The sequence below is a fragment of the Pararge aegeria genome, chromosome 11, assembly GCF_905163445.1.
Source record: "Pararge aegeria chromosome 11, ilParAegt1.1, whole genome shotgun sequence".
Classification (NCBI taxonomy): Eukaryota; Metazoa; Arthropoda; class Insecta; order Lepidoptera; family Nymphalidae; genus Pararge; species Pararge aegeria.
Window position 1 is genome coordinate 11871158 of NC_053190.1, and position 24799 is coordinate 11895956.

Consider the following 24799-nt stretch of genomic DNA (forward strand, 5'->3'; position numbering starts at 1 on the left):
TTTATTATCTTAACAATTTCATTATTTTTCTGGTTTTTAGTTAAATATAAAACTGTTCCTTCAATAAGATGTAATCATCCCTAGAGAAGTAGACCATGTTCATCAGCTACATAAGCAGGATTATTTTGTATCTCGTTGGGAATAAAATAATCCGAGAAACTATGCAAAGATAAAATAATCAGTTAAGCCCATATTTGGATTCAGTAACCTTAGTTTCCAACTGATTACTGAAACCATTGGGTTTCATAGGCATTGGCCTATGATCTCATCATAAAAGGACGCAAAAAATGATTCATTAAATACTTGATGTGTATGGAAATGGAAAGCAACTTCTAAAGTGTTATTATATACACCAGGACACAGAATCACAGAATAGGTTTTTAAAGGTGTAGTATTTATCATCATCATCATCACCTCAACCAATTGACGTCCACTGCTGGACATAGGTCTTTTGTAAGGATTCACAATGCACGGTCCTGGGTCGCTTGCCTCCAGCGGCTCCCAGCTACTCGCCTGATGTCATCTGTTACACCTCGTTGGGGTAAACCTACGCTGTGTTTAACGGTGCGGGGTCGCCATTCCAGAACCTTAAGACCCCAACGTCCATCGGTTCTCCAAGCTATGTGCCCGCCCATTGCCACTTCAGCTTCGCGACTCGCTGAGCTATGTCGGTAACTCTAGATCTTCAACGGATCTCCCCATTTCTGATTTGATCACATAGAGATACTCCTAACATAGCTCTCTCAATCGCCCGCTGAGTGACTCTGAGCCTTCTTATGAGGCCCATAGTTAGCGACCATGTCTCAGATCCATAAGTCATCACTGGCAACACGCACTGTTCGAAGACTTCAGTCTTCAGGCACTCCCTTTTGGACGAGAAGATTACATTTATACATAGATTTAATGCCTATAAACACTTTTTTTTAGTAAACATATATGATCTTTATGTTTTCTCATGTTACATTACAGTGAGACGTCGTCATTCGATAAAGATATTGATCATTCACATAACCTTTACCCTATTAAGAGTTGCTCAAGAAAAAAGCTGTGCCCAACCGATGCCAATGAAGATTGGCGGGCTTTCAACGATTATTATAAATTCGTGTAAAGCATCAGCAATTTTCGACCGGTACTGAAAACTTTTACTGAAAATATGTTTTCCGAAAAATCTAATAGGTAACTAAAACAACAACCTTCTTGTAATCGTGATCACGAAAGCAATTATTTAAAAAAAATTATATGCATTGGCGAAACCTGTGTTGTCTATCTAGGATGAACTGGTTTTTACGGTGACTCACAAGTTTAATAACATTTATGGGACTACGCAGACTCTAGAGGTAAAGACATCTTACTGTGTACAACTATATTATAAACGATGTTTTTTCTGCTTCGCTGTTGAAATATAACCGAAATAACGAGAAATTTTAATAAAATTCGTAGCAAATTTTGTCATCTACATAATATTTATATTTTAGTAGCTTCATATAATTTATAGCAATTTTCGATACAATAACGTTAATCTATACGATTGCCTGTATAAAAAAACTGAGTTCAGGCTATCGAAATAGTGAACACTTTTATACATTGAAACAACAGACATACTCTCTTAATTAAAACATTTCCTATCTATATGAAGCCTGAATTACTTAATTTAACTGAAAGCTTCAAAGTACTTAGCGACAAGTAAATAAATAATATTCTTATACCGTTGCCTTCGAGGCATGCGTGATCTATCAAAAGCAATATAAAAAAATACTCCGTATTGAGCAAACTGAAGAACTATTCTTGATAGTCATCTTCTATAGCCTTTATATATATACGTACGTACGGGTACGGGTACGGGTTAAAGAAAAGAGACAATTAAGGCCATCGGGGCAGAAGACTTTGCCACCATCCAGTATACACTGATGATGTGAGCGGTATTTTATTTACCGTGCCCGGTGCCATGCCAGCCGCTACTGAGATATACCTCAGCATGCCTAGGGCCAGCACTTAATTGGAACAGCAGGTCTCTACCAAATACGCGTGCACCACCAGCGACCCCAAAACAAACAATTACATGCCCTTGCATCCGTAGGGCAGCATGCCTTCGCGCCCTTAAGCATGCCGTTGCAACGAATTGTTGCCCCTGTCGCGTTCTTTTGCCAGCTGACCTTTATCCCTCCACGTTGATATAATGATAAATAAAACACCAAAGTCAAGAATGCTGAAAGGCCAACCATGCTTCGAAAACAACGGATTCTAGTAACACCGTAATAATCTAAATTACATAGAAAACGCAAGAATATTTACAAAACACGTATTCGCAAATTATATTATAATACCCCTTAGGTTTAGTAAAAGTAAATTACATTAACATCAACAACAACAGAGTGCCGAGCATAAGCATGAATGAGAACAACAGTTTTTCAGCGAAAGCGGTGGTTGGTGTGGATGAGAGTTCCAGAAAGTCGGAGCATCCGGCGGAATTCCGTGTACACACTCTCACGTGGTAAGTTGTGGCGTTCGCCAGGGGTCCTACTACGAAGAGTGTTTGTGGATCTGTAATCACAAAAGTAAACTATCGTCAGTAAATTATAATAATTCATTAATTATTAATCCATATTAAAAATATTTGGAGACGGTAAAAATTTTTTTATGATTCAAGGATGCTTTTGCGAAATTTTTATTAGATTGAAGTGTCATCGCTACTCTCCACATCTAGGTCATTATTTCTGCCAGCAAAACGGTTATTCTTAGATATAGTATAGATATAGATATATCATCGTAAAAAGGAAACATTTATAATAATACTAGCTTCTACCCACGACTTCGTCTGCGTGGACTTCAGAATTGTGTCTAAAGCTTCACTCGTTAACAATTTTTAATCTTACCACGGGAACTATATGAGATCGGTATAGAAAGTACATATCCTTTTCCATAGCATAGGTGACATGCATACCAAATAACAAAGCTATCTGCCCGCGTCTTAGCTCATATACAATTTTCGATTTTCATTCGGACACTACTTTAAGAATCGGGATAAAAGGTAGCCTATGTTCTTTTTCATGTCAAAGGCTACATGTATGCTAAATTTCATCCAAATCCGTTCAGCCGTTTTTGCGTGATGGAGTAACAAACATCCACACTTTCACATTTATAGTATACTTGCTGATTTCGGCGACTTCGTTCGCGTGGATTAAGGTTTCTTATTGCCACGGGATCTCTCTTATTTCCCGGGATAAAAGGTAGCCTATTATTTTTCGTATCAAACGCTACATGCATTAAATTTCCAAATCCTTTCAGTCAGTTCACATGGGCAAAAACATTGAGGAAGGAGAACAATCTTTGATAGCCGTGTAACTTTGTGCGTAATCAAACACGAAATACTTACAAGTATAATTTTCAATATCCACATTAAACTCCTCAGATGAGTTCCAATCCGCAAGAAAACCTTTCTGGAATGGTACCAGGTGGAAGGTATACCCTAGAAATTAAATGAAATATATTAAAATCATGATCGCGTACAATTCTCCCCTCCTCCTCCAGTCGGGCTTCTCATGTCTACACATTGGAATAAAAGAAAAAATCATAGAATAAAATTATTTTGTAAGTAACTTTTGACATATCTGAATCACTGTTGAGATATCTAACGTTTACATTTTCTGTTCAGATTCTCTCTTAGATACTCTTAGTTAGAGAATCTTAGTTAGATCGATTATATAAATTAAGCTCCAAATTTATTCCTATATAATTGGAATCCTGTATATCTAGAATGGTAACATAATTCGCTTCTCTTAAAATGTCATAACATTCCCCGATCGGTAAAGAGCAGCGGAACTACACAGATCGGGATGAACCTTACTCTTTTCTACACGTTTTCTTTAGTTTTACTGGTATATTTGTTTGAATTTTTGTTCAGTCTGATGTCATTTAAACTTTGTAGATATATCGAGGACCGATGACAATACACTAATTTGATAAGATTATTCAATTTTTCAATTTGCAAAATAAGATTTTTGTTAATTTAGATAATTATACATTATAGTCGATAAGGCAGGAATGATGTTATTTTAATTTCCAATGTTCTTTAGCTGATCTATAATAATAACAAATTTGATGGTTAGTTACCACGTTACCAGTTACCAGAAAATAATACGTTTTTATAAATAAATTTAACTAGAAGGTGGTTGGTGAAGGTGAAGTTGTGAATTAGTTTGGTTTTTTATATCAAGCGTATTTTCTTTTTTTTTTTTACTATTAATTTATTCCTTAATACGCCTGCCCGGTTTAGAGTGAGGGCCCCTTGGTATTGGGTAGTGCTTTACCTAGAATAGTTAAGTTTTGTGGGTCCTCAGATTTGTCCTCTTCAATTGCCATATTGCACGTGGAGCAAGTGACGTTGAATGTAATAGTAGTTTTGGTTATGCTGACTACACTCACCTGAAAGCATATGCATAATTTCAAATTTTATCCAAATAGAACAAATGTAGCCACCGGCGAATTAGCGCAACCGACACAACACAAATTTTACAAGAGAAGGTTTATTTAAATATTAAACGCATAATTAATTTACCATTATAGCTTAAAACTTCAATTTAATAGCACTTTCATCTTCAAAAATATGTTTAAATAAGACTTATAGAATTGGTTATTTGGCGGTACGCTTAGTCGACGGTAACGGCCTGAAGTTCTGTTTTTGGAGTCTGGACTTAACTTATTCTGTGACGCAAGCTTAGACAAATAATTTCGCAAAATAGTAAACATCTCCTGGGCCTATGACTGTCCCTCACTTGGGCACAACGAGAGTTATACTTACGGGCTTTGATTGGCTAGAGCGAGTTCTGCTCCAATTACGTTTTGGAATAGACGACCAATTAACGTGTTATCTGAGGCGTAGGGGGAACATCTTCAATTTCCTAACTCCAGGCTAGTTCTGAGATTTTTTTTGCCAGTAAACAAAAAATAGGTATTGAGTGTACGTAAAGAACTTTGATCCGTTTGTGAAACATTTACTACCAGAACAGCATATAAGAATAGTATATGTAATTAAATATATTGATATCTACACCTGCAAGGAAGAATGCAGTTAGAACATCTTGATTCACTTATTGGCAATTTTTAGTTATAACGACCTCTTTGCCGCGCTGTCCTGTAAAGTTACGAAAAATTTGGAAAGAATGATATTCGTCTTCAAAGGTGTCGCTATAGCAGATATATATATATATATTTTATATTGTGTAACTATAAATCTGCCGCCAACCAGCATTACAGCAGCAAGGTGGGATAAGCTCTTCAACCACCATATTAAGGTGATTAAAGACTTCTCCCATTGGTTGATGATGGATGGATTGGATTGTTATATTAACTTACTTGGTCTGGCATATCAGGCTTATTCCCCTTTTGCACGTGATAGATAACATAAACACGGCCTTTATCGTTGCTCGCAAGACATTTGTACTCTCCCAAGGCTTCTTCGTCGTACATCCTCAGCATCAAAGTTGAGCTACTGCCATCTTGAGAGTTAGCTATCTGTAATACGGAATAAGTTTCATTAAATAATATGAGGAGGTTGAATAAAGTTTAAATTTATTTATTTTTACTTTGCTTACTATAGTTGTTTTATAAATTTAACCTAAAATAAACTATTTAAAACTAAATAAAACCTAAAACTTCCTCGAAACCACCACAGCGAGCCACAGTTCCTAAGATGCTGGCAGCATTGCCCCTTTGGATGGCCAAACTAATTCGTTGGCCAAGGTAACTGCCCGCTCTAGGATCACCGGTAGACTCGATAACCCTTTTCGATAATTCTTTGAAAAGAGCTCTTGCCTCCTTGCTCTTGCTTACTATAGTAATATTATAAATGCAGAAGTGTGTTTGTATGTCCTCCTTCACGTCCTAACTTAGCAACCAATCAACTTTATTTTTGGCAGAGTTAGTTAAAAGGACGTAAAGTAACATAGGCTACCTTTTATCCCAGTAAACCGGACCGTAATTAATATATAAATAATATTTAAAAAGCCAAATTACCATCCCTGTTTTATGCTCCCACTGTTACCCCATAGGGTAAGAGTAATTTCCCACGATTTTGATCAATCTTAATTAAACAATAATGGAATTATAGTTTAATTAAGTATTTTTCTGATGATCTCCATCTCAATTAACTGTAATGGAATTATAGTTGATTTAGATGGAGATAATCAGGAAAAAAATTATAAAGGGTCTTATTTCACAAAGTTAAAGAGTTTGTTTTTTGGTTTGTTTCAAAGATCAGGAGCAAGCTAATTCTATTTTTAAAAAAAATTTTGCTTTAGATTTCTCGTTTATTATGGAAGGATTTGCTTTAAGATATCCCACTACAATGCATTATTAACTTGGGGCACAGCAAGCACAGAATAATAGTTACCATGTCCTCATCTGTAATGGGATCGTCGTGGCCATTGCTTCGTCTGAACCATTCGAATTTTGGCTCCGGATAACCCACTGCACGGCAAGTGATGTTTTTTCTGTTGGATACAAATTATTTTATATGTTAGTTTGAAAAAAAACATATTCCTTTTAGAACCTTGGAAAGGAAATGTATATAAAATTAAATATACAAGGCCAATTAAGTAGGATTCATAAAAATGAATAACTTTTGTAAAATTCATTTTTCCTTTGATAAACAATTCAGCAAAGTGTAAAAGTACGCGATGACAACCATAATATCAGACATTTACTTGGAGACAGATTTCTAGGGCAACATATAAAAGATTGAAATACTAGACAGTATTAAAACAATAATTTCCAAAAACGTTAACACGCGCACACATTCACATGTCAGTATTTTCAAGTATTTTTTTATGATGTATGAAATATAATTTTAGGCTGTTTATTTTAGAAAATTGAAATACAGGTTGCATGCGTTACTTAAATTATAATAATTTCATAAAATTAAGTTATTATAAATTTTGAACTGGTGATTTCCTAGTACTCCCTATTCAAATAGCCTTATACAGTTTGGTATGAATTGGTGTATTCTATCGATTTATGGTAACCCGCACATTAACCTTTCACAATAATTGTGGTGCGAAGTCGTATCGTAGAATTCTACTTCAATGCACGACGCATCAACGCAATTAACTGTGCGTTGCCACAACGCTCAAACTTGCTTCGCAGTCTGCCAATCGGTGTTCAAAGTTCCAATAGTGAGATGCGACCTCACACCGCCAGTATTGTGAACATTGAGACTGTTCACAATACTTCTAACTCTAAGGTAGATAGATATTATGCGAAAAGTATGAAGTTATTAACATGCCTGTGTACAACTATTTTAATTTGCGGTGCTTTGTGTCTACAACTGGTAATATTCCAAAAACTAGAACGTTTTTTTAACTTACGGTGCGTTGATAATGGCGTAGACCTCTTCAGTTCTGTATCTTGAATATGAAATAGTACGAGTGTTATCAAATTCATCGTAGAGAAGGGGTTTATCTGGAAAGTAGACAAAACGTTTCCTAAGCATACATAATTTGTTATACAATATTTTCTTTTTCAGTATATTTATATATGAATTTAACCATCAAATAAACCGTTTGCCTTTATATAAAGAGGGTGTATTATAAATTCTGCATACATTATTCTCCAGTCCAGTAAAAGGCTGGCTATGTTTGAGTTGACAATACAGATAATAATAATTAAAAGAAAGATGCCATAGCAACAGTTTAAAAATATTTTGTTCGGCGTTAGTTTATTAGTTGTCTGTACTCTGAGTTACAGTAGGTCTCAACCTAGAAATTTAAACCACAATACTACCACAGTATAAAGAAGACATATAGCGCTTTTGATATCGTTGTGAATGCCGACATAGTAGGTCCCTTGACTATGGAGGCTAGTAAGATTCTTTCTCCACCCCGTACTTAACACGATTGCTCTGTCCGGACTCTGGACGGCTTCGTCAGACCTCTTTATGACTTGTTCAGTAGGTTCTACTGAATTTCTAACATACAGGACGATATGCATACCTAAAACACCTTGACTCAAGCGGATTTCTCGTCGAAAAATAACGCTAAAAAGAGTACTAAGTTTTTTTTTTTGGGTGGCAATCAGTTTGACAGTCTCGGATATGAGATTTTGAACAAAATGTCGCTTAATAAATAATTAGAAGAAAATAACACAGAGCGTTGATGATGATTTTCAGCCATAGTATTATAATACAGCTCGAGTAGTAGTGATTAGGAGAGATCTATGTTCGCTGGACAGAAATAATTGAACGAGTGGCGTAGATGTTGTCGTTAGGAATTTATTCCAGGTTTTCCTTGTAAGATCGTGTAAGTACTTACGTTGAACGTTCAGAAGTACGCGTTTATGCGCATAGTGCGATAGAGCCTTTTGCGTCACTTTGCACGTGTATTCTCCCGTATCTTGATGAGATAGATTCCTGATTTCAAGTTGATAGTTATCTTCCTTTTTCCTTAAGAAGAATTTTTTGCTGTCCGCTGAAATTTAAAACATCGTAAAATATAACGGTGCTGTATTATATTGTTTAACAATAGGATTGAAAAATACGACTGAATTAATGTGTAACGATAACTAAATTTCGTAATCGGTTTAGATTAGACAGAGGTATGCAGTAATATCATCAAAAAAAATATACGCGTTCATTCGATAACCTTTGAAATCGGTTAATTAGAACATAAGGCAAAGGTTAGTGAGTCTTCAAAATAATAGAGGTTACTATTATACTAGCCAAGATCGTTTTGTTTACAAGGCGGGAATTAATAGAAAATAAATTAATAAACCTGAACATGAAACTGACAGTAACCGGACCCGGTTACTGTCAGTTTCATGTGATAATATAATCGTGACCGCCTGCCAACATTAGATCAGCGTTGTGGGTCTAAGTTTATAGCTCTCGTACGAGAGAGAAGGCTTGCTTAGCACATTGGGATATCAAAAGGGTTATCATCAGATAACGCACTCAAACTCCAGAACTTGGTGCGGATGGCATCACCACTGACATATTGCATCCCATAGATATTAATTAAATAATGAAAATGTTATCAAAGCTATTGGATATTATAGAAAAGGTCGTCAAGTTTACATATCTTTTGCACTTTGTAGCACCGTCAACGGTGGCCAGTGTAGTTTTTAAAGTAGTTTGTAAATAAAATTACGTAATAAATACGGCATCTAAATGTATCTGAAAGTTTAGCCTGTTTTTATCTCGGAAGTGTGGTGAAAAATATCTTATGAAACACGTGGGCAGTAACATGCAATCATTACTCATAAAATTACACTGTTGTTAAATTATGTCTTCCATTAAAATACATATTCCTTCTTCGAAAGATCTATTAATGCAAACATCCATATAATACGTTCAGTTTACGCACGACCACTCTGACAGGCTTTATTTTATGTAGAAAACGTAGAGAAGAGAAGTAATTTATTGATTCTGTATACTATAATTTGTTTAAGATTTTACTGTCGAGTACTGGTCGTGAGCAATCTTAGGTATTTTGTAATAAATAATTTGCAGAAACAATTTTCCTTCATTAAATGAATACCAAACGTACCAACTATAGGCGTATTATCCTTGTACCACTGGAATACCGGCGGTGGATATCCTTTAGCAGCGCAGTCGAACCTCGCCGATTTCGTTTCCTCTCCTTCGAATGTTTCTTGAGCAGCACTTAGGCTCACTTTTTCTATAAACATAAACAAATAATTATTGATAAATAGATACATAGATAGATAAAATCTTTATTGCACAAATTAAAAGTGAAAACAATAAATAGCAAAAACAATAAAAATATATATATTTTATAAATTGCGTGTGCAATTTAATCTATCTATTATCTTAATTTTAAAATAGTGATTTTAGTATAAAACATTGTGGCTTTCTTAAAAAGGTGTTTTTGCTATTATAAAAATTAAGCTTAATTTGTTATACTCCGCGAAAAGCAGAAGAATCTGTGCGGTGTTATTTATAATATTTTTAATCTTAATAATCACACACCAAACGGATCTTCCACAATGTGCGGACTACTCTACGCACGTTTCGCTCCGACACCCGATCATCCTCAGGAGAATTGATGTTCAGTTTACAGTAAATAATTGCTAAGTAACAATTAAAAGTAACAAATTCAACAACAGTAACAAAGTCTTAGTAAGCTATTCTAGACTTTAATCTATGTCTCATCCAGATCCATTCTGTACCGTGATTTTCTATTGAACATAAACAAACTGCATTTACGTTCAATAGGTATCCCTACTAATATTATAAATGTCAATGTACGTTTGTTTGTTACGCTTTCACGCAAAAACTACTTAACCGATCCTCATGAAACTTTGTACACATATTCTTGGAAGTGTTAGAAGTAATATAGAATACTTTTTATCCCGACATTAAGCTCGGTTCCTTTGGGAGAGGGGATGAGTGTTTAACGATTTTACATCATAACTCCGACAAATTATAACCGATTTAAATAATTATTTTTGTACTATAGAGGTTATAATATGTGTTTAATTTTGCCCAAACTGTGGTTGGAGATAGAGGACAGAACTCCTCAGCGGACAGCAGCAAACCCCTCATTTGAGGCTTAGCGATACTCAATACTATATTTTTTTTTAGATCTACAACTAAATTTAATGCTACATCAAAAAACAAAATCAAACGCAGACGTAGTCGCGGGTAACAGCTAGTATATTATAAATAAATATAATAAGGGACGAGTTACAGAGAGGGCTTTGTTACAGATAGTATTTATCATGTAACAAAGTTTTAGTAAGCTATTCTAGACTTTATTAATGTCTCATCCAGATCCATTCTGCACCGCAGTTTTCCATTGAACATAAACAAACTGCATTTACGTTTAATAGGTATATATTATAAATAAATATAATAAGGGACGAGTTACGGAGAGGGCTTTGTTACAGATAGTATTTATCATGTAACAAAGTTTTAGTAAGCTATTCTAGACTTTATTAATGTCTCATCCAGATCCATTCTGCACCGCAATTTTCCATTGTACATAAACAAACTGCATTTACGTTGAATAGGTATATATTATAAATAAATATAATAAGGGACGAGTTACAGAGAGGGCTTTGTTACAGATAGTATTTATCATGTAACAAAGTTTTAGTAAGCTATTCTAGACTTTATTAATGTCTCATCCAGATCCATTCTGCACCGCAGTTTTCCATTGTACATAAACAAACTGCATTTACGTTGAATAGGTATATATTATAAATAAATATAATAAGGGACGAGTTACAGAGAGGGCTTTGTTACAGATAGTATTTATCATGTAACAAAGTTTTAGTAAGCTATTCTAGACTTTATTAATGTCTCATCCAGATCAATTCTGCACCGCAGTTTTCCATTGTACATAAACAAACTGCATTTACGTTGAATAGGTATATATTATAAATAAATATAATAAGGGACGAGTTACGGAGAGGGCTTTGTTACAGATAGTATTTGTCATGTAACAAAGTCCTCTCTACACCGAATAGTTTCCCAGCACCAATTAGTATCAGCTTTGAAGCTTATGAACAATTACGAACTTTCCACACACGCTTGTTTAAGTGAAATTAAAGGGATGAGAAACTGTACCTATCACAGAATTAAGAACGTGCAGAAACTGTGTAAACAACCATTATAGAAGCATAAAAAAACATTCCACTCTAGTATTGTTTCTCTAACAGGCGATAAGTCACTTCATTCCATTTAGCAGTTGACAGTAATTATTTTACCTCTAATGTCTAAACCATAAACTGGGAAAAATGTGGAAAACGGGAAAACATTTGAGATACACAGAATTAGAAACTTACAGAAACCGTGTACATGTCTAATATTGAAGAATCAAAAACCACTCCACTTTAGTAATCTGAAACATACGGTTAGTCACTTCATCCCAACTACCAGTTGACAGTAATTATTTTACCTCTAATGTTAACAAACTTTTACCATAAAATGGGGAAAATAGTATTTTTTTAAGCTAGTAACATTTCGCGGGTGTGGATTGAGATGTGCGCGGGGCGTTTTCACTGTTTCGAACACAATGCACGGCTTGCAATAATGACTGAATGAGGGTTCTGGATGTTCTTAATTCTGTGATACCTATCAACCATTAGGTAAGTGTAAGTAATCTAAAGTGACAATGATTTATAAGAGGGTAATATTATCTTAAATAAGTAATAAACTTTTGTCGACCTTCTTGGGGCAGTGCAAAGCGCTGTTGTCTTATTTAGTTAGACTTTCCGTGTTTGGTTCGCGGCTGTGGCTGGTTACCTAACTGAATACACCTGCCGTTAAACTATTTTGCGTTCATGTACGATGCTCCACTGTAACTGATTTCGAATATGGGTTAAATATAACTCCCATACCCCTATCAGATAACCATAAGTGATTATGTATATTTAAGATAGTAGATCTTTGACATGCATGATCACTTATCAACAGGTGATCTAGCAGTCAAGGGCTCACTAGGAGTGTTAATAAAAAAAACATCTAAGTCTGTAAAAAAATAGATAGTATAAAAAAAAGATACAAAGTGCGGTTTTCTCGAAGACGCCTTGTTTTGAAGAATAGTGATTTGGATATATAAAACATTGTGTCTTTCTTAAGAAGGCGCTGTTGCTATGAGTTACTATAAGATTTATATTTATTCCACTAAAATTTATCCCTTGACTGCAATTTCACCTGGTTGAAAGTGATCATGCAATCTAAGATGGTAGAGGGCTAACCTGTTTTGTTTGGGGGTCGTTATATCAAAGTCATAGATATTTCTTATCGACATTTAATACTAACGCCCGTTTTCACTAAACTTTGGAATCACCATAATCGGATTCCTACCCATTCAGGTGATTCCTAGAGAAAATAAAACGTTTCACGAACTCTTATATGATGTCGACGTTGGGCACCGTCTTAAGTTATGACACCGATTCAGCGGATCGTAAAGTTTAGAGGATTCATAAATTGACATTTCACAAATGAAAAAAAACATTTTTGTCGGTAGAGTGGTACCGAATCCTTCCACCAGACAAGAAGATTTTTTGACAGCCTTTGTACTTACCACCCACAATAATTTCAATAGTTTCAAAGAGATCGCCAGCTTTGCAGGTCCAGTTACCGCTATCTTCAATCTTGAAGCTCCTAATGAAGAGCAGCACCAAACTACTGGCTAATGTGTCGTTCTTGAGCCTTTCCGAGAATATTCTCGAGTTCACATTGGAGCGTTCGCCTACAGTTTCACGATTGGGTGCGTACCATTCGATTCTCTGCGGCAAAAGAGATATTTTTAATTAAACTTTGGCTGTAAAAGTAGGTTACAGCAATGTGCTATTATTATCAACATGTCAGCTCATGGACCCTCTTAAAAGACGTGTTAATGATACACCAGCCGTACACATACCTATAGACTTTATCTGTCTATATATTATCTATTTATATTATAAAGAGGAAAGTTTTTTGTTCGTACCCAATAGGCTCAGATATTACTGGACTGTTTTTAACAATTTTATTGGCAAAAGAAAGCTAAACTATCGCGAAGAAACATAAACTTTAAGTCATTTTTAAAACAAATTACAGATCAGTAAGAAAATTGTAGTTATGTACCCCATAAACGCAGCGTTGGTAGACTCCATCTTCTCACTAAAAACTTGGTGGAAACGGGACACAGACGCGACTCGATGGTAGAGTATGTAAATCGCTTCAAAAGACCTACGCGTAACAGTAAACGGTCCAAGTTGCGGATTGCCTCTACTCACCCAATCTTAGTGCTCCTTTCTAGAAAAGAAGACATAAACACATCCACCATGAACCTGACGCTCAGAAAACTACTAACAACTTCCCCAGTCAAGACACACCTGCAACCTCTGTTCTGTCGGCTAAAACGAAGTTCCCGATTTTTTACGTCATCCGAACAAAGGATCATACCAAAGCCCCGGAGGAGCGAGGCCTAATCACCGTGCGACCCTTAAAACAATCGTCGCCTTAGCCAAGATTCGGTTTCCCATGAGGCGCCCTAGGGTAAACGATTCTCTTACTTCTTCGAGCCTTAGGGCTCAAAATCACTCCTGATTTGGTGTAGCTTGCACCCCCCAATATACTGCTTTGAGCTCTAAAGCTTCCTATGCCCAACTTCTGGTCGCCCTGATATGTTATGTCATCAAATGATACAGAGATACGGATACGGTTATCAGATCTGGCATATAACACATTAATAATAATAATAATAATAAGTTTATTTCAATTATCACTACACAGTAAATTAAAAATAGTACAAAATAAGGCAAACATAAGGTAATGTGTATCATGAAACCCAAATTCGATAATACTGCTATAGTGTAAGACTGAGTCGCAGTTATTATCGCCCATCTCTGGAGCGAGAACATACACTTAAATTAAATCTAGTGAGATGAATAAAAATAGAAACCTAAAAACTTGCTGTTTTTATTTATCCATTTTAGCATAGTATACTTTTGTGAGTACAAGTGATTTTATCGCATTTTCCTACTGACCCCATACAACTCTACCCTTAAAAAAACAAGGAAATAATGTGAAAAACGTTCTGAAAGTTTCGCCTAAATTAAATAAAATAAGTAATGGTAAAAACGTGGCAACACGCCTCGCTTACGCAGTTTGCTACTCAAAATTTATTAGGCGCCTGAAGTGTTAACTCAAGAATTTGGATACGAGGGAAGTTATGTTACAACTTTTCTCCCACAAGCTTGTATATAAATGAGTTTTATGAGAACCATGATATGAGATAAAAGATCCGCTTCGAGAAAGTTAATTACATTTATTTACTTAAGAATATATATACCTATCTACCCAGTGTACGGGTGATCTGTTTGGGTTATTTTCTTTACGTACAGGATAGGTATAATTGTTTTTTTAAAGTAATATCAATTGGATAACCAACGCCTTTAAACAGTTGCTCTGTTTTTGCATAGCGTCAATGTTTCCCCGGACGAGCTTTGTCACAAAAACAATTGACGGCCGATTGGCGCAGTGGGCGACCAAGCTTTCTGAGTCAAGGCCGTGGGTTCTAATCGCACAACTGGAAAATGTTTGTGTTATTAACATGAATGTTTTTTAGTGCCTAGGTATTTATCTGTATATTAAAAGTGTTTATGTATAATATTGCTAAAACTATTCATCAGTCATCTTACTACCCATAACACAAGCTACACTTACTTTGGGGCTAGATGGCGATGTGTGTATTGTCGTAGCATATTTATTTTATTATTTATTAAAACGCTCCACTAGATAAAATGAGATTAATTGTGAAAAGGACAGAAATTCTTTGAGGCTTGCAAATTTAGTTTTTGCTTAGATATATGTAGAAAAACAGAATGAGCACATTTAGCTATAACTGGAGATGTTGTGTCGTCCCGAAATTGTTGAGGTAATTTACCTACTGTCAAAAAATGTACGCTAAGACATTTAAAGTCTAAATAGGTTTTTATTTTTATACAAAGAAACTAACCGATCTTCCGTGTTAATATATGTAATTAATTATTAGTATGTATCCCGTTTCTGGTTTGACTTTTTAGATTAATTTCATACCTACTTTAAAAGTTATATATTCCGCAACGTGTAAGCGAAGTTTATGCATAAAAAACTCTACATTTTGTTCTGAAAAGCCTCCTGCAAAGGTCCTTGTTTATAGCAAAGTAAAATGCAATTCACCCAGCATTGCATTATTCTTTCAAACTATAGGCTATAGTTATATGTATGCTACTTTTTTTTTTTTTTTTTTAATAAATATACTACGACAATACACATATTGCCATCTAGCCCCAAAGTAAGCGTAGCTTGTGTTATAGGTACAAAGATAGCTTATGAAATTTTTTATAAATAATATACATAAATACTTAGAATATGCATATAAACACCCAGATACTGAAAAACATCATGCTCAACACACAAACATTTTCCAGTTGTGGGAATCGAACCCACGGGCTTGGACTCAGAGAGCAGGGTCCCTGCCCGCTGCGCCAATCGGTCGTCAAATGATAATAGTCTACAGCAGAGACGCAGTTTTTTTCGAAATGTCTCTGGAATGTATTTTCAACTGAATTTGAAATTGACCGATGCGATCGTGCGATGCATTTCACGAACATTTTTTCCTATATACTTTGGTCAACAGGATAACCAATTGAACTAGTAATAAAATAAAACTAAAATACACTTTACTATCCACCAACACTATAAAGAATATAGAACAAGATCTAAAGTGAAAAATATAACACATCTTTATCACAGCTTATCGCTGAAAGCGTCTTCGACTGAAATCTATCAGACGACAACGAAAACAGTTTTAATTGTTAGTTTGTGGACGAGAACTAAATAACGAGAGAAAGGAATATTAAAATGTTATTTAGTCAATCCCTACTAATATTATAAATGTGAATGTAAGTTTGTTTGTTACGCTTTCACGCGAAAACTACTGAACCTATCTTCATGAAACTTTTTATACATATTCTTGGAGGTATAAGAAATAACATAGTATACTTTCATTGAAAAAAAATTAAATCTCATAATATGACTATAGGTGTAGACTATGTAGCAGTACCCTGCCTCCCAAAATTATCCGGGCGAAGCCGCAGGACACATCTAGTATTATATGAATGCACAAGAAAAAAATATATGCACAATAAATTTTTAATAATGAATTATTACCTCAGGTAGATTTAGCCCTTTGCAGTAGATGACTTTGTTTTCACCGACATTGTAAACTGATGATCTCGCCATAACTTCCAAGGATGGGACGCCATCTCCTGATTCGGCTGCTAGAGCTGTAAATAAAAGAAACATCTTTGTAGTAAATTATATAAAAAAAATAGATAGGGGCAAGACTGACTAGTGTGGATTGCTACATAGTTTTACCACTGATAGAAATATGGACCCTGTTTTTTTGATCTTGTTTTTTCTTTTCTAAGTACATATATACATAGGTAATTGTTAATTCTGCTTAATAAATTCCATTGAATATGAGTTATCTAATAATTTTATTAAACTAGGAAACTTGAAAACATGTTTGATGCTCTTTTTATAAATGAACATCATATATGTTTTCAAGCTCTAGCTGTTTTCTTAAAAAACATTTAGGAATTTAAAGGTATGAAAAAAATACGTAATGCTGCAAGCTACAGACGCAGTTGGAGGATTCTGCTAGTGTTCAGCGACACTATTTCAATACAATATGTAGATACACGGGTATTGATTCAATCCATATTGACGTACTGCTTTGAGCAGACACTTTAATTTCCTTTACGACTCATGGGAACGGTGTGATCGTTTCTGCAAATACCTTGTTTCCTACTTACTTTTGGTCTGGTTAGAAAATAAAAGTGGTCGGGTTTTAATTCAAAAATATATTGATTTCAGTATTTTGTAGAGAAAAATGTAATACGTCGTTATATATAATAAATAGTATATTTTGGGAACTTACATATAATCTGGATCATAATATAACTAAACAACTCTTTAATATATATACGAGTATGTCCTCTAACTAATAACAAATCTAAGATTCGTCCTTAGAATTGGTAGCAAGCCCTATTTTACACGGAAAAAATCTGGAAGAATTCTGCAATAAGTAGTTAGTGTATGTTTATAATAGCAAACGTGTGACCATCGTGGTTCCATAGTCTTAAATTCAACTGCTTGACACAGAACTACTTTAGCATTGGTGGTAGAGTAAGCAAAGGAGGAAAATGATGAATTGACTATTGGATAAACGGAATGCTCACGTTCGTTTTAATTTGCTATGATTCTCCACACGCAAACACACTCAATAGTTGCAGCGTGATTCTTCAGCGTGAGTCTTCCTTTTTATTATTTTTAATACTTATTCGCATATAGATAAATGAGTATACAAAATAATACCTTCACATATAACAAAAATCAAACACGTTGAATGAACGAATGAATGCACTTTTGTTGTACACCAAAGATAAAAGTAGTTACAGAGATACAGAGCAAGAGAGTACAATTTGGTGGCCTTATCGCTACATAGCGATTTCTTCCAGGCAACCAAAGGCGTAAAAGGAAATAAACATATACACTTTTTCATACATTTAATTTTTTTGCGTGGCATTGATAGTGGTTACAACTTCGGCTTCACTTTGGAGGGGCCAATTTTGAACCCCAGCCCGCACTTCAATAGCAATTACAATACCACTTGCTTCAGTGGTGAAGGATAACATTGAGGAAACCTGTATGCAAGGCGTGTGGAGTCCACCAAACCGCACTGGGCCAGAGTGTTGGAATACAGCCTAAATTCTTCTAAGTGTAGAGACCCGTGACGTGTACCTGGCCGGTAATGGCTGTAAAAGATAGCCAATCCTATTATAACCGATCAAGCAGTTATAAAAGTGAGATGAATTTTTATTTACTTAAGTTAGGTTCGCAGTAATTTTTCCTTTAAAGTAACAGTAAATAAACATTTAAATACCAGCATAAGAAGTTATCTTAGCGTCGTTGTTGCGAAAGTTGGCCGAATGTTTGTGTAAAAACATTAAGAACATGAGAAGTGTTCCAAGTCGGACGCGACGGTCACAAAGTAGAGAACTTCATCTTGCTGTTGAGTGACTTCCATTAGCAAGTTTTGTGTTAAAGATTTAGTACGCGCAGTTGTTCGCGACAATCAGAACTTAGAATAAATATTAAATACAACTTATAAGGGTAGCGTGACCTAGTTCTTTTGGTTTGGTTTAGTTTTTAGCTTTCCGTGAACATGTTAAAAAGCACAGGAGTCGGTTTCCGATAACTTAGGCTACCAATCATAATAAAGTCAAAGTCAAAAATATCTTTATTGAAGTAGGCATAGGTGGCACTTTTGATGCGTACATATGAATAACACGATAGTGAGATGATGACGATAACCACATTCGTGAACTTAAAACTAAAGCTACGAGGGTTCCAAACGCGTCCTGGTCGAAGAAGAAGCCCACAACAAACTTAGCCGGGTGTTTTTTTTTTGTTATCACCATCTCACAATGTCATTTAAAATTATTAGAAAAGCAACCTGGTTAAAGCAATAATTCACACCCAAGCTTTTTTATCGATTACGTAGTCCTTTATATTGTATAAGGACTTTTCTATAAGCTCACGTTTAATACAAACTTTGAACTTTTTAAGAGACATCTCCGAGATGTCAATGGGTAGTTTATTAAAAAATGAAAACAAATAATTGAAGTTTGGTGGTGGCCTTGTTTATATATATTTTTTGAAAAAAAAATAGTTAGATTAACAGGAATGCACACCTTCATGGAAAAATATACCAAAAAAATCTTGTCCTTTAGTTCCTATGGGAAACAAAAATATTTTAATGGCATGACAAAAACGATGAAAGGTATCGCGAGTCAAATTGTGAAGGTTTCTATGCTGAAGAACTTGCGGATATTTACAAACCGGTTTATTTTTATTGGGCTCAACTCAGAAAGGTCGCCAAAATATCAATTTCATTTATCAGCTTAAACTCCTACTTATCGGAATTCATACCGCGCGTTGTCGTATATATAAAAAGAAAATTCTCAATAATTTATCCTAACATCATTTGGAAGATCTCGGTTTTCGGACAATTTGCGGCGTACGTTCGGTAGATTTTTTAGATATTCCTTTCGCGTTCACGTTATTACGTATAATAAAACTCAACATTTATCTTACTTAGAAAAAATACGGATAAACGGAATTTAGGTTTGCACTCTGTAGGTTCCGCATATTATGACAACATATTTAGGTGTAATGAATAAGGTAACGTTTAATAAACAATAAAAAACATAATTGTCGAACGATGTACTATTATCGCATTTTTAAAATGAAAACGATGAAGATGTTTATTAGGTGTTCATTGAATATGATCAATATCATTAAAATTTTTGAATCATAAAACCCAAAAAGGAAATCACGTCGTATAAGTCACGTATAAGACGATTTATTTTACCCTGATTACAGTTAAAGGATCGTTGAAATAGGAAAACATAGCGTTATTCGAGAATATTATAGATCTTTTTTCATTTTATTCATAAACAAAACTAACCTTAAATAACCTATGTACCATAATAAAACTAAATTAAATCTAAAACGTCTTTGAAACCACCGTAGCGAGATATAATGACTTTTTTTTTTGGCGTTGTTGAAAAGCTTTATTGCTACCTCCGACCCTTGGGCAGGATGGAGGTTGTGTGGGACTCCCCCCTCTAAAGGGGGTATGCCCAAACTAAAAACTACCACGGTATGTCCCGTTTCTTGGCTTTGTTAGATGCCCGGGGAACCGTTTGTATACCTCACGGACGGAGGCATAATGTCTAAGATGCTTCATTCAAAATTTCAATTCGTTGGCCAAGGTTTCTATTTAATGCTATTTAAAGATTATTTTTATTTGATACGGAACCCTGAACTGACGAGTTCGTTGAGGAAGGATGAAGTGTGGTTGCGAAAGACGGATCACTTTTTGCTCTCTTATTTATTACTATATCAAGCTGCCAGTCACACGCTTCACACGGGTATGGTGCTACCAGTTGGCATTCCGTATTGCGTCCATTGTCCAGTAAATTAATCCGCTCACTCACTCACTCACTCACTCACTCACTCACTTATAATAATACCTTTAATAACAGTCCACTGTTAAACTAAAGATCTCTCCCAACCAGAGAGTTTACCCATAATCACTCAATGTAATAAATATAAGTGATAACGTCATTTTTAAGTAGATTATTTAGCTTTTGAAAAATGAGCCCTAAATAACGTACAATTAATGTTTTTATATATATATATATCTTATATCTTCCGCAGCCTATTAACGTCCGACTGCTGGGCACAAGCCTTGTCTCTAATCTGTATAAGAGAGATGGTTTTAAATCATAAGCCCACCACGCTGTTCCAAAGTGGGCTAGTGGGTTTTAACGACATTACGTTCTCTCCAAAGCACAGGGGGTTGCACTCACTTTCCCCTTAATTTCAAAATATATTTTAAAAAGTAACTTTATTTTGCGGTTCATTCGGTATATAAAAGAAATATTGAATACTAAAAGAATATTCAAATCAGACTGAAAATATTTACAACTAGCTGTGGTTAAGAATAGTTTATTTGCGAGTGTTCGCTAAGTACCTGATAAGAAAAAATTACTTATAATAAAACCTCTCTAATGATAGAGAAATTATAAAAATCGGTTAAGGAATGGCGAAGTTATGGAGTAAAAACAAACACTTTTATCGTCTATCCCGAATTGTATTCGGTATGAAAAGTGTATATTATTTTAATCGGGAGTATCAGTTATAAATGTACCAAATCGCATTCAAATACGTTCATGAGTTTTTGCGTGATGCGCGCACAAACCAACAGACATACAGACAAAGAGATACACAGACAAACGTCCATTTTAACGATCTTTTGTTTGATTGTGACTCCTAGTTATTTCTTTACAAAAATCTTTAATAAACAGATACGGCTAGGCTACGATTTTATTATATGTAAAGAAGTGCATTCAATTTCACCAAGGAAACATATAATAACAAAAGTAGCAGCTGGAAAACTTTATTGCGAAGGAAGCTATTAGAGTACTAAAGGAATTAATAGTCAGCCACGTAATAGCACACTTTCTCAGCGAGCTTTACGTTCAATTCTAATTGCTGTAAATACACTCACTCTCAAATAAATGTCAGAGTAAAAGTTTTTAAACGAGAACTTAGAGATATTTTATAATATTGTTATAATTGAGAACCGGTCCAGTACAGGGCGCATGTCTCCTCCCACAATTAGAAGGGTTAAAGGTCTTAGTCCACCACGCTGGCTCTGTGCGGATGGGTGGACTCCACACACTTTTCAGAACATCTGTCAGGCAAGCATGTTTCCTCACGATGTTTTCCTTCATTCATTGGAGCAAGTGATATTTAACTTGCTTAAAACGCACATAACTTAGAAATGTTAGAGATCTATGCTAGTATTCGAATTCGGCCCCCGAAAGTGAAGTCGAATTGCTACCCACTGGGCTATCTCACTAATACTTACTTAGCCAAAATTGTTAAGTTTTTGCAACTACAAAGCTATAAGGACTGTTGCCCTGATTAACTGGGGTCATTTGTGTTAAAACATTTATGACAGAATTAAGAATATACAGAAACCCTGTACACGACTAACTTTGAAGCATAAAAAAACAACTCCACTTTGGTAGTGTTTCTCTAACCGGCGGTTAGTTACTTCACTCCATTTAGCAGTTGACAGTAATCATTTTACATTGGAGTTAGAAAATATAATCGTTGGTTTTTGATTAGGCAATTATTAGTTGGCGGTTCGCGCAATGTTTTGATATGTTACTATGCGACCTAGAAGTAAGACTATAATATAGGATATTTGACGGCCGACTGGCTCAGTGGGCAGCGACCCTACTTTCTGAGTCCAAGGCCGTGGGTTCGATTCCCACCTGGTAAATGTTTGTGTGATGAGTATGAATGTTTTTTCAGTGTCTGTGCGTTTACATGTATATAATACGTATTTATGTATTTTATTCATAAAAATATTCATCAGTCATTTAAGTACCTATAACACAAGCTACGCTTACTTTGGGACTGGATGGCGATGTGTGCATTGTCGTAGTATATTAATTTATTCGGCAGATACGTATTACTGAGCAATTATTTGAAGTATGTAATAATAATACAACCCACCAATCGGTTTCTCTTGGTTTTTCTAATCCTAAGGTTGCCTGGAAGAGATCGCTACTAAACGATAAGGCCGCGCTTTGTATCTTACTTTTAAAGTTTCCTCTTGTGGTGTCCATTGTTTTTTTCCCTTCCCTTCCTAGCTTCGTGTCTTGAGACGGGCATAGCACTGCGAGACCATTTCTTAGCTTGAGAAGGATCAATAACATTTTTATCCCAGGAAACCATAAAACCGTAATGAAAAGTTGTTGATGTAAAAGATACATAAATATTAAATACATACCGTTTATGTTCATATACGGCTGTGGTCTGCCAAAAGCTCGAGCATTTCAGATTTCAAAGCCTTTATCGGTCGCTACTAGTGTTTAGTTTGGTGAATAAATAACCGCCGCATATTCTCCCGGGGAGAACAGTGAGCCAGTATATTTAACGAGGACAACGACAGGTATTAATTATTTAGCTGTCCCGAAGCTTTAACATTCCGTAATATTGAAAGTTTAACGTCTCTATTACATATTTACTTCAAGTGACTTCTGAAGCGTTAAGTCAATAAACGATTTTAACGCTGTACTGAGATAGGTGATTTTATCGATATTGATGTTTCGCACGATTCTTTTTTCAAAATGACAACAGTGACAGTAAGTATTTGTTTTTTGACCTTTAGTTTTTTGAAATTAAAAACTTATATTTGCTGTCATTTGTTAATCTTCATATATATATTTCTTGTGTGCGTGTGTATGTCACTGAATTCCTGCTAAACGGCTGGACCGATTTGAATGATTTTTTTTTGTATGAGTCTGGGTGGCACCCTGGATGGTTTAGATTTACAAATCAACCCGACAGATGACGCTGGGGTCCGCTAGTATTTAGTATTTTCTGAAAAAGCATTAAGTATAAAGAAATGTTTTGTAGCAGCTTATTTATCGATATCGATATATTTAGAAGTGGGGATAGCCAGGGTAGGGTAAGGCTTTTACTTCCCTTTCGGGGGAACCGAGCTTGATCCTTGGCAAGCACTTTCACTTTCGGAGCTATAGTGCTAGCTAGTGCATCATTAAAATAATCTACATAAGCAAGAGAAACCACAAATCCTGATTGTATATATAATAAACATATGAATTAATGAATTAATACACTTGTATTATATACCAAGATAAAAAGTAAATATCATAGTTACGGAAATAAACACAATCAGCACAGTGTTTGGTATAAGTATACATATATATATATATGTATATGTATGAATATATATATTCAACGTTTAACCAATTACGGAATACTAAACTAATTCCAAATATTCTAAGTTTTTACTTATGACAACCCTATTGAAGATAAAAGACCGACACGTGCAGAGTACCTACGCTACGCGACGAGTAAGTGACAGGAGTCACTCGATTTTAATTTTTGAATGTTATTTTATCTTAGGCATTGGTTTACTCAAAGCTATAAGCGTTTCTGTTTCACAGATAAGTCTCAGAGACAGTAAATAATGTACCTCTAAAGCCTCTGAAGTAATAATTTCAGTTTTCATTTGCATTTGCACGTTATATTGTATAGAGTGTAAGCCACAGCTCAGGAATGACAGGCGCAAGAGACATATCTAGCAGATTTCTATTGACTAGTAGTGAAAATATAAAATCAAAAGAAGCATCTTTAATTTTTCCATATAAACTAATTCAAAGTGAAATTCAAGTGTTTACTTATGACAACCCTATTGAAGATAATGGAGCGACACGTGCATAGTACCTACGCTTCGTACGCGTGCCTAATAAAGTGACAGGAGTCACTTGATTTTAATTTTGCATGTGATTTTAGGACTGTTTCTGGTTCCGTTTTCTCAGATAAGTCTCAGAGACAGTAAATAAAGTACCTATAAAGTCTCTGAAGTATTATTTCGGTTTTCATTGACTCGTCATATATATATATATATAGTGTAAGCCACGGCTCAGGAATGATAGGCAAAAGAGACCACTAGCAGCCGTCTATTGATTCAGACAGAGACGACGTTATAAAAACTGTATTATTTATGCATTCTAGTAATTCGAAACCAGGTACTCGCGATTCGTAGTCAGACATGCTACAAAGAAGCAGTTAATTTAATATTTAGTATTTACACGTAAATGTTAATCAAAATATCGTTTGAACTCGAGAGTATAC

At 35.1% G+C, this 24799-nt stretch overlaps 1 protein-coding gene across 1 annotated transcript in view; it reads right to left on the reverse strand.

Moving 5' to 3' along the window:
- Positions 1 to 905: 905 nt before the first annotated feature.
- Positions 906 to 24799, reverse strand: part of LOC120627707 (hemicentin-1-like) — a 217282-nt gene continuing 193388 nt past the window's right edge. The window contains exons 2-11 of the mRNA XM_039895734.1: positions 16658 to 16773; positions 13044 to 13248; positions 9537 to 9668; positions 8304 to 8459; positions 7362 to 7455; positions 6389 to 6488; positions 5353 to 5511; positions 4308 to 4422; positions 3374 to 3466; positions 906 to 2541 (exon numbers count right to left, since the gene is read on the reverse strand). Coding sequence (XP_039751668.1) covers positions 2348 to 2541; positions 3374 to 3466; positions 4308 to 4422; positions 5353 to 5511; positions 6389 to 6488; positions 7362 to 7455; positions 8304 to 8459; positions 9537 to 9668; positions 13044 to 13248; positions 16658 to 16773 — 1364 coding nt within the window. The 3' untranslated portion in view covers positions 906 to 2347. The remainder of the gene's footprint in view (positions 2542 to 3373; positions 3467 to 4307; positions 4423 to 5352; positions 5512 to 6388; positions 6489 to 7361; positions 7456 to 8303; positions 8460 to 9536; positions 9669 to 13043; positions 13249 to 16657; positions 16774 to 24799) is intronic.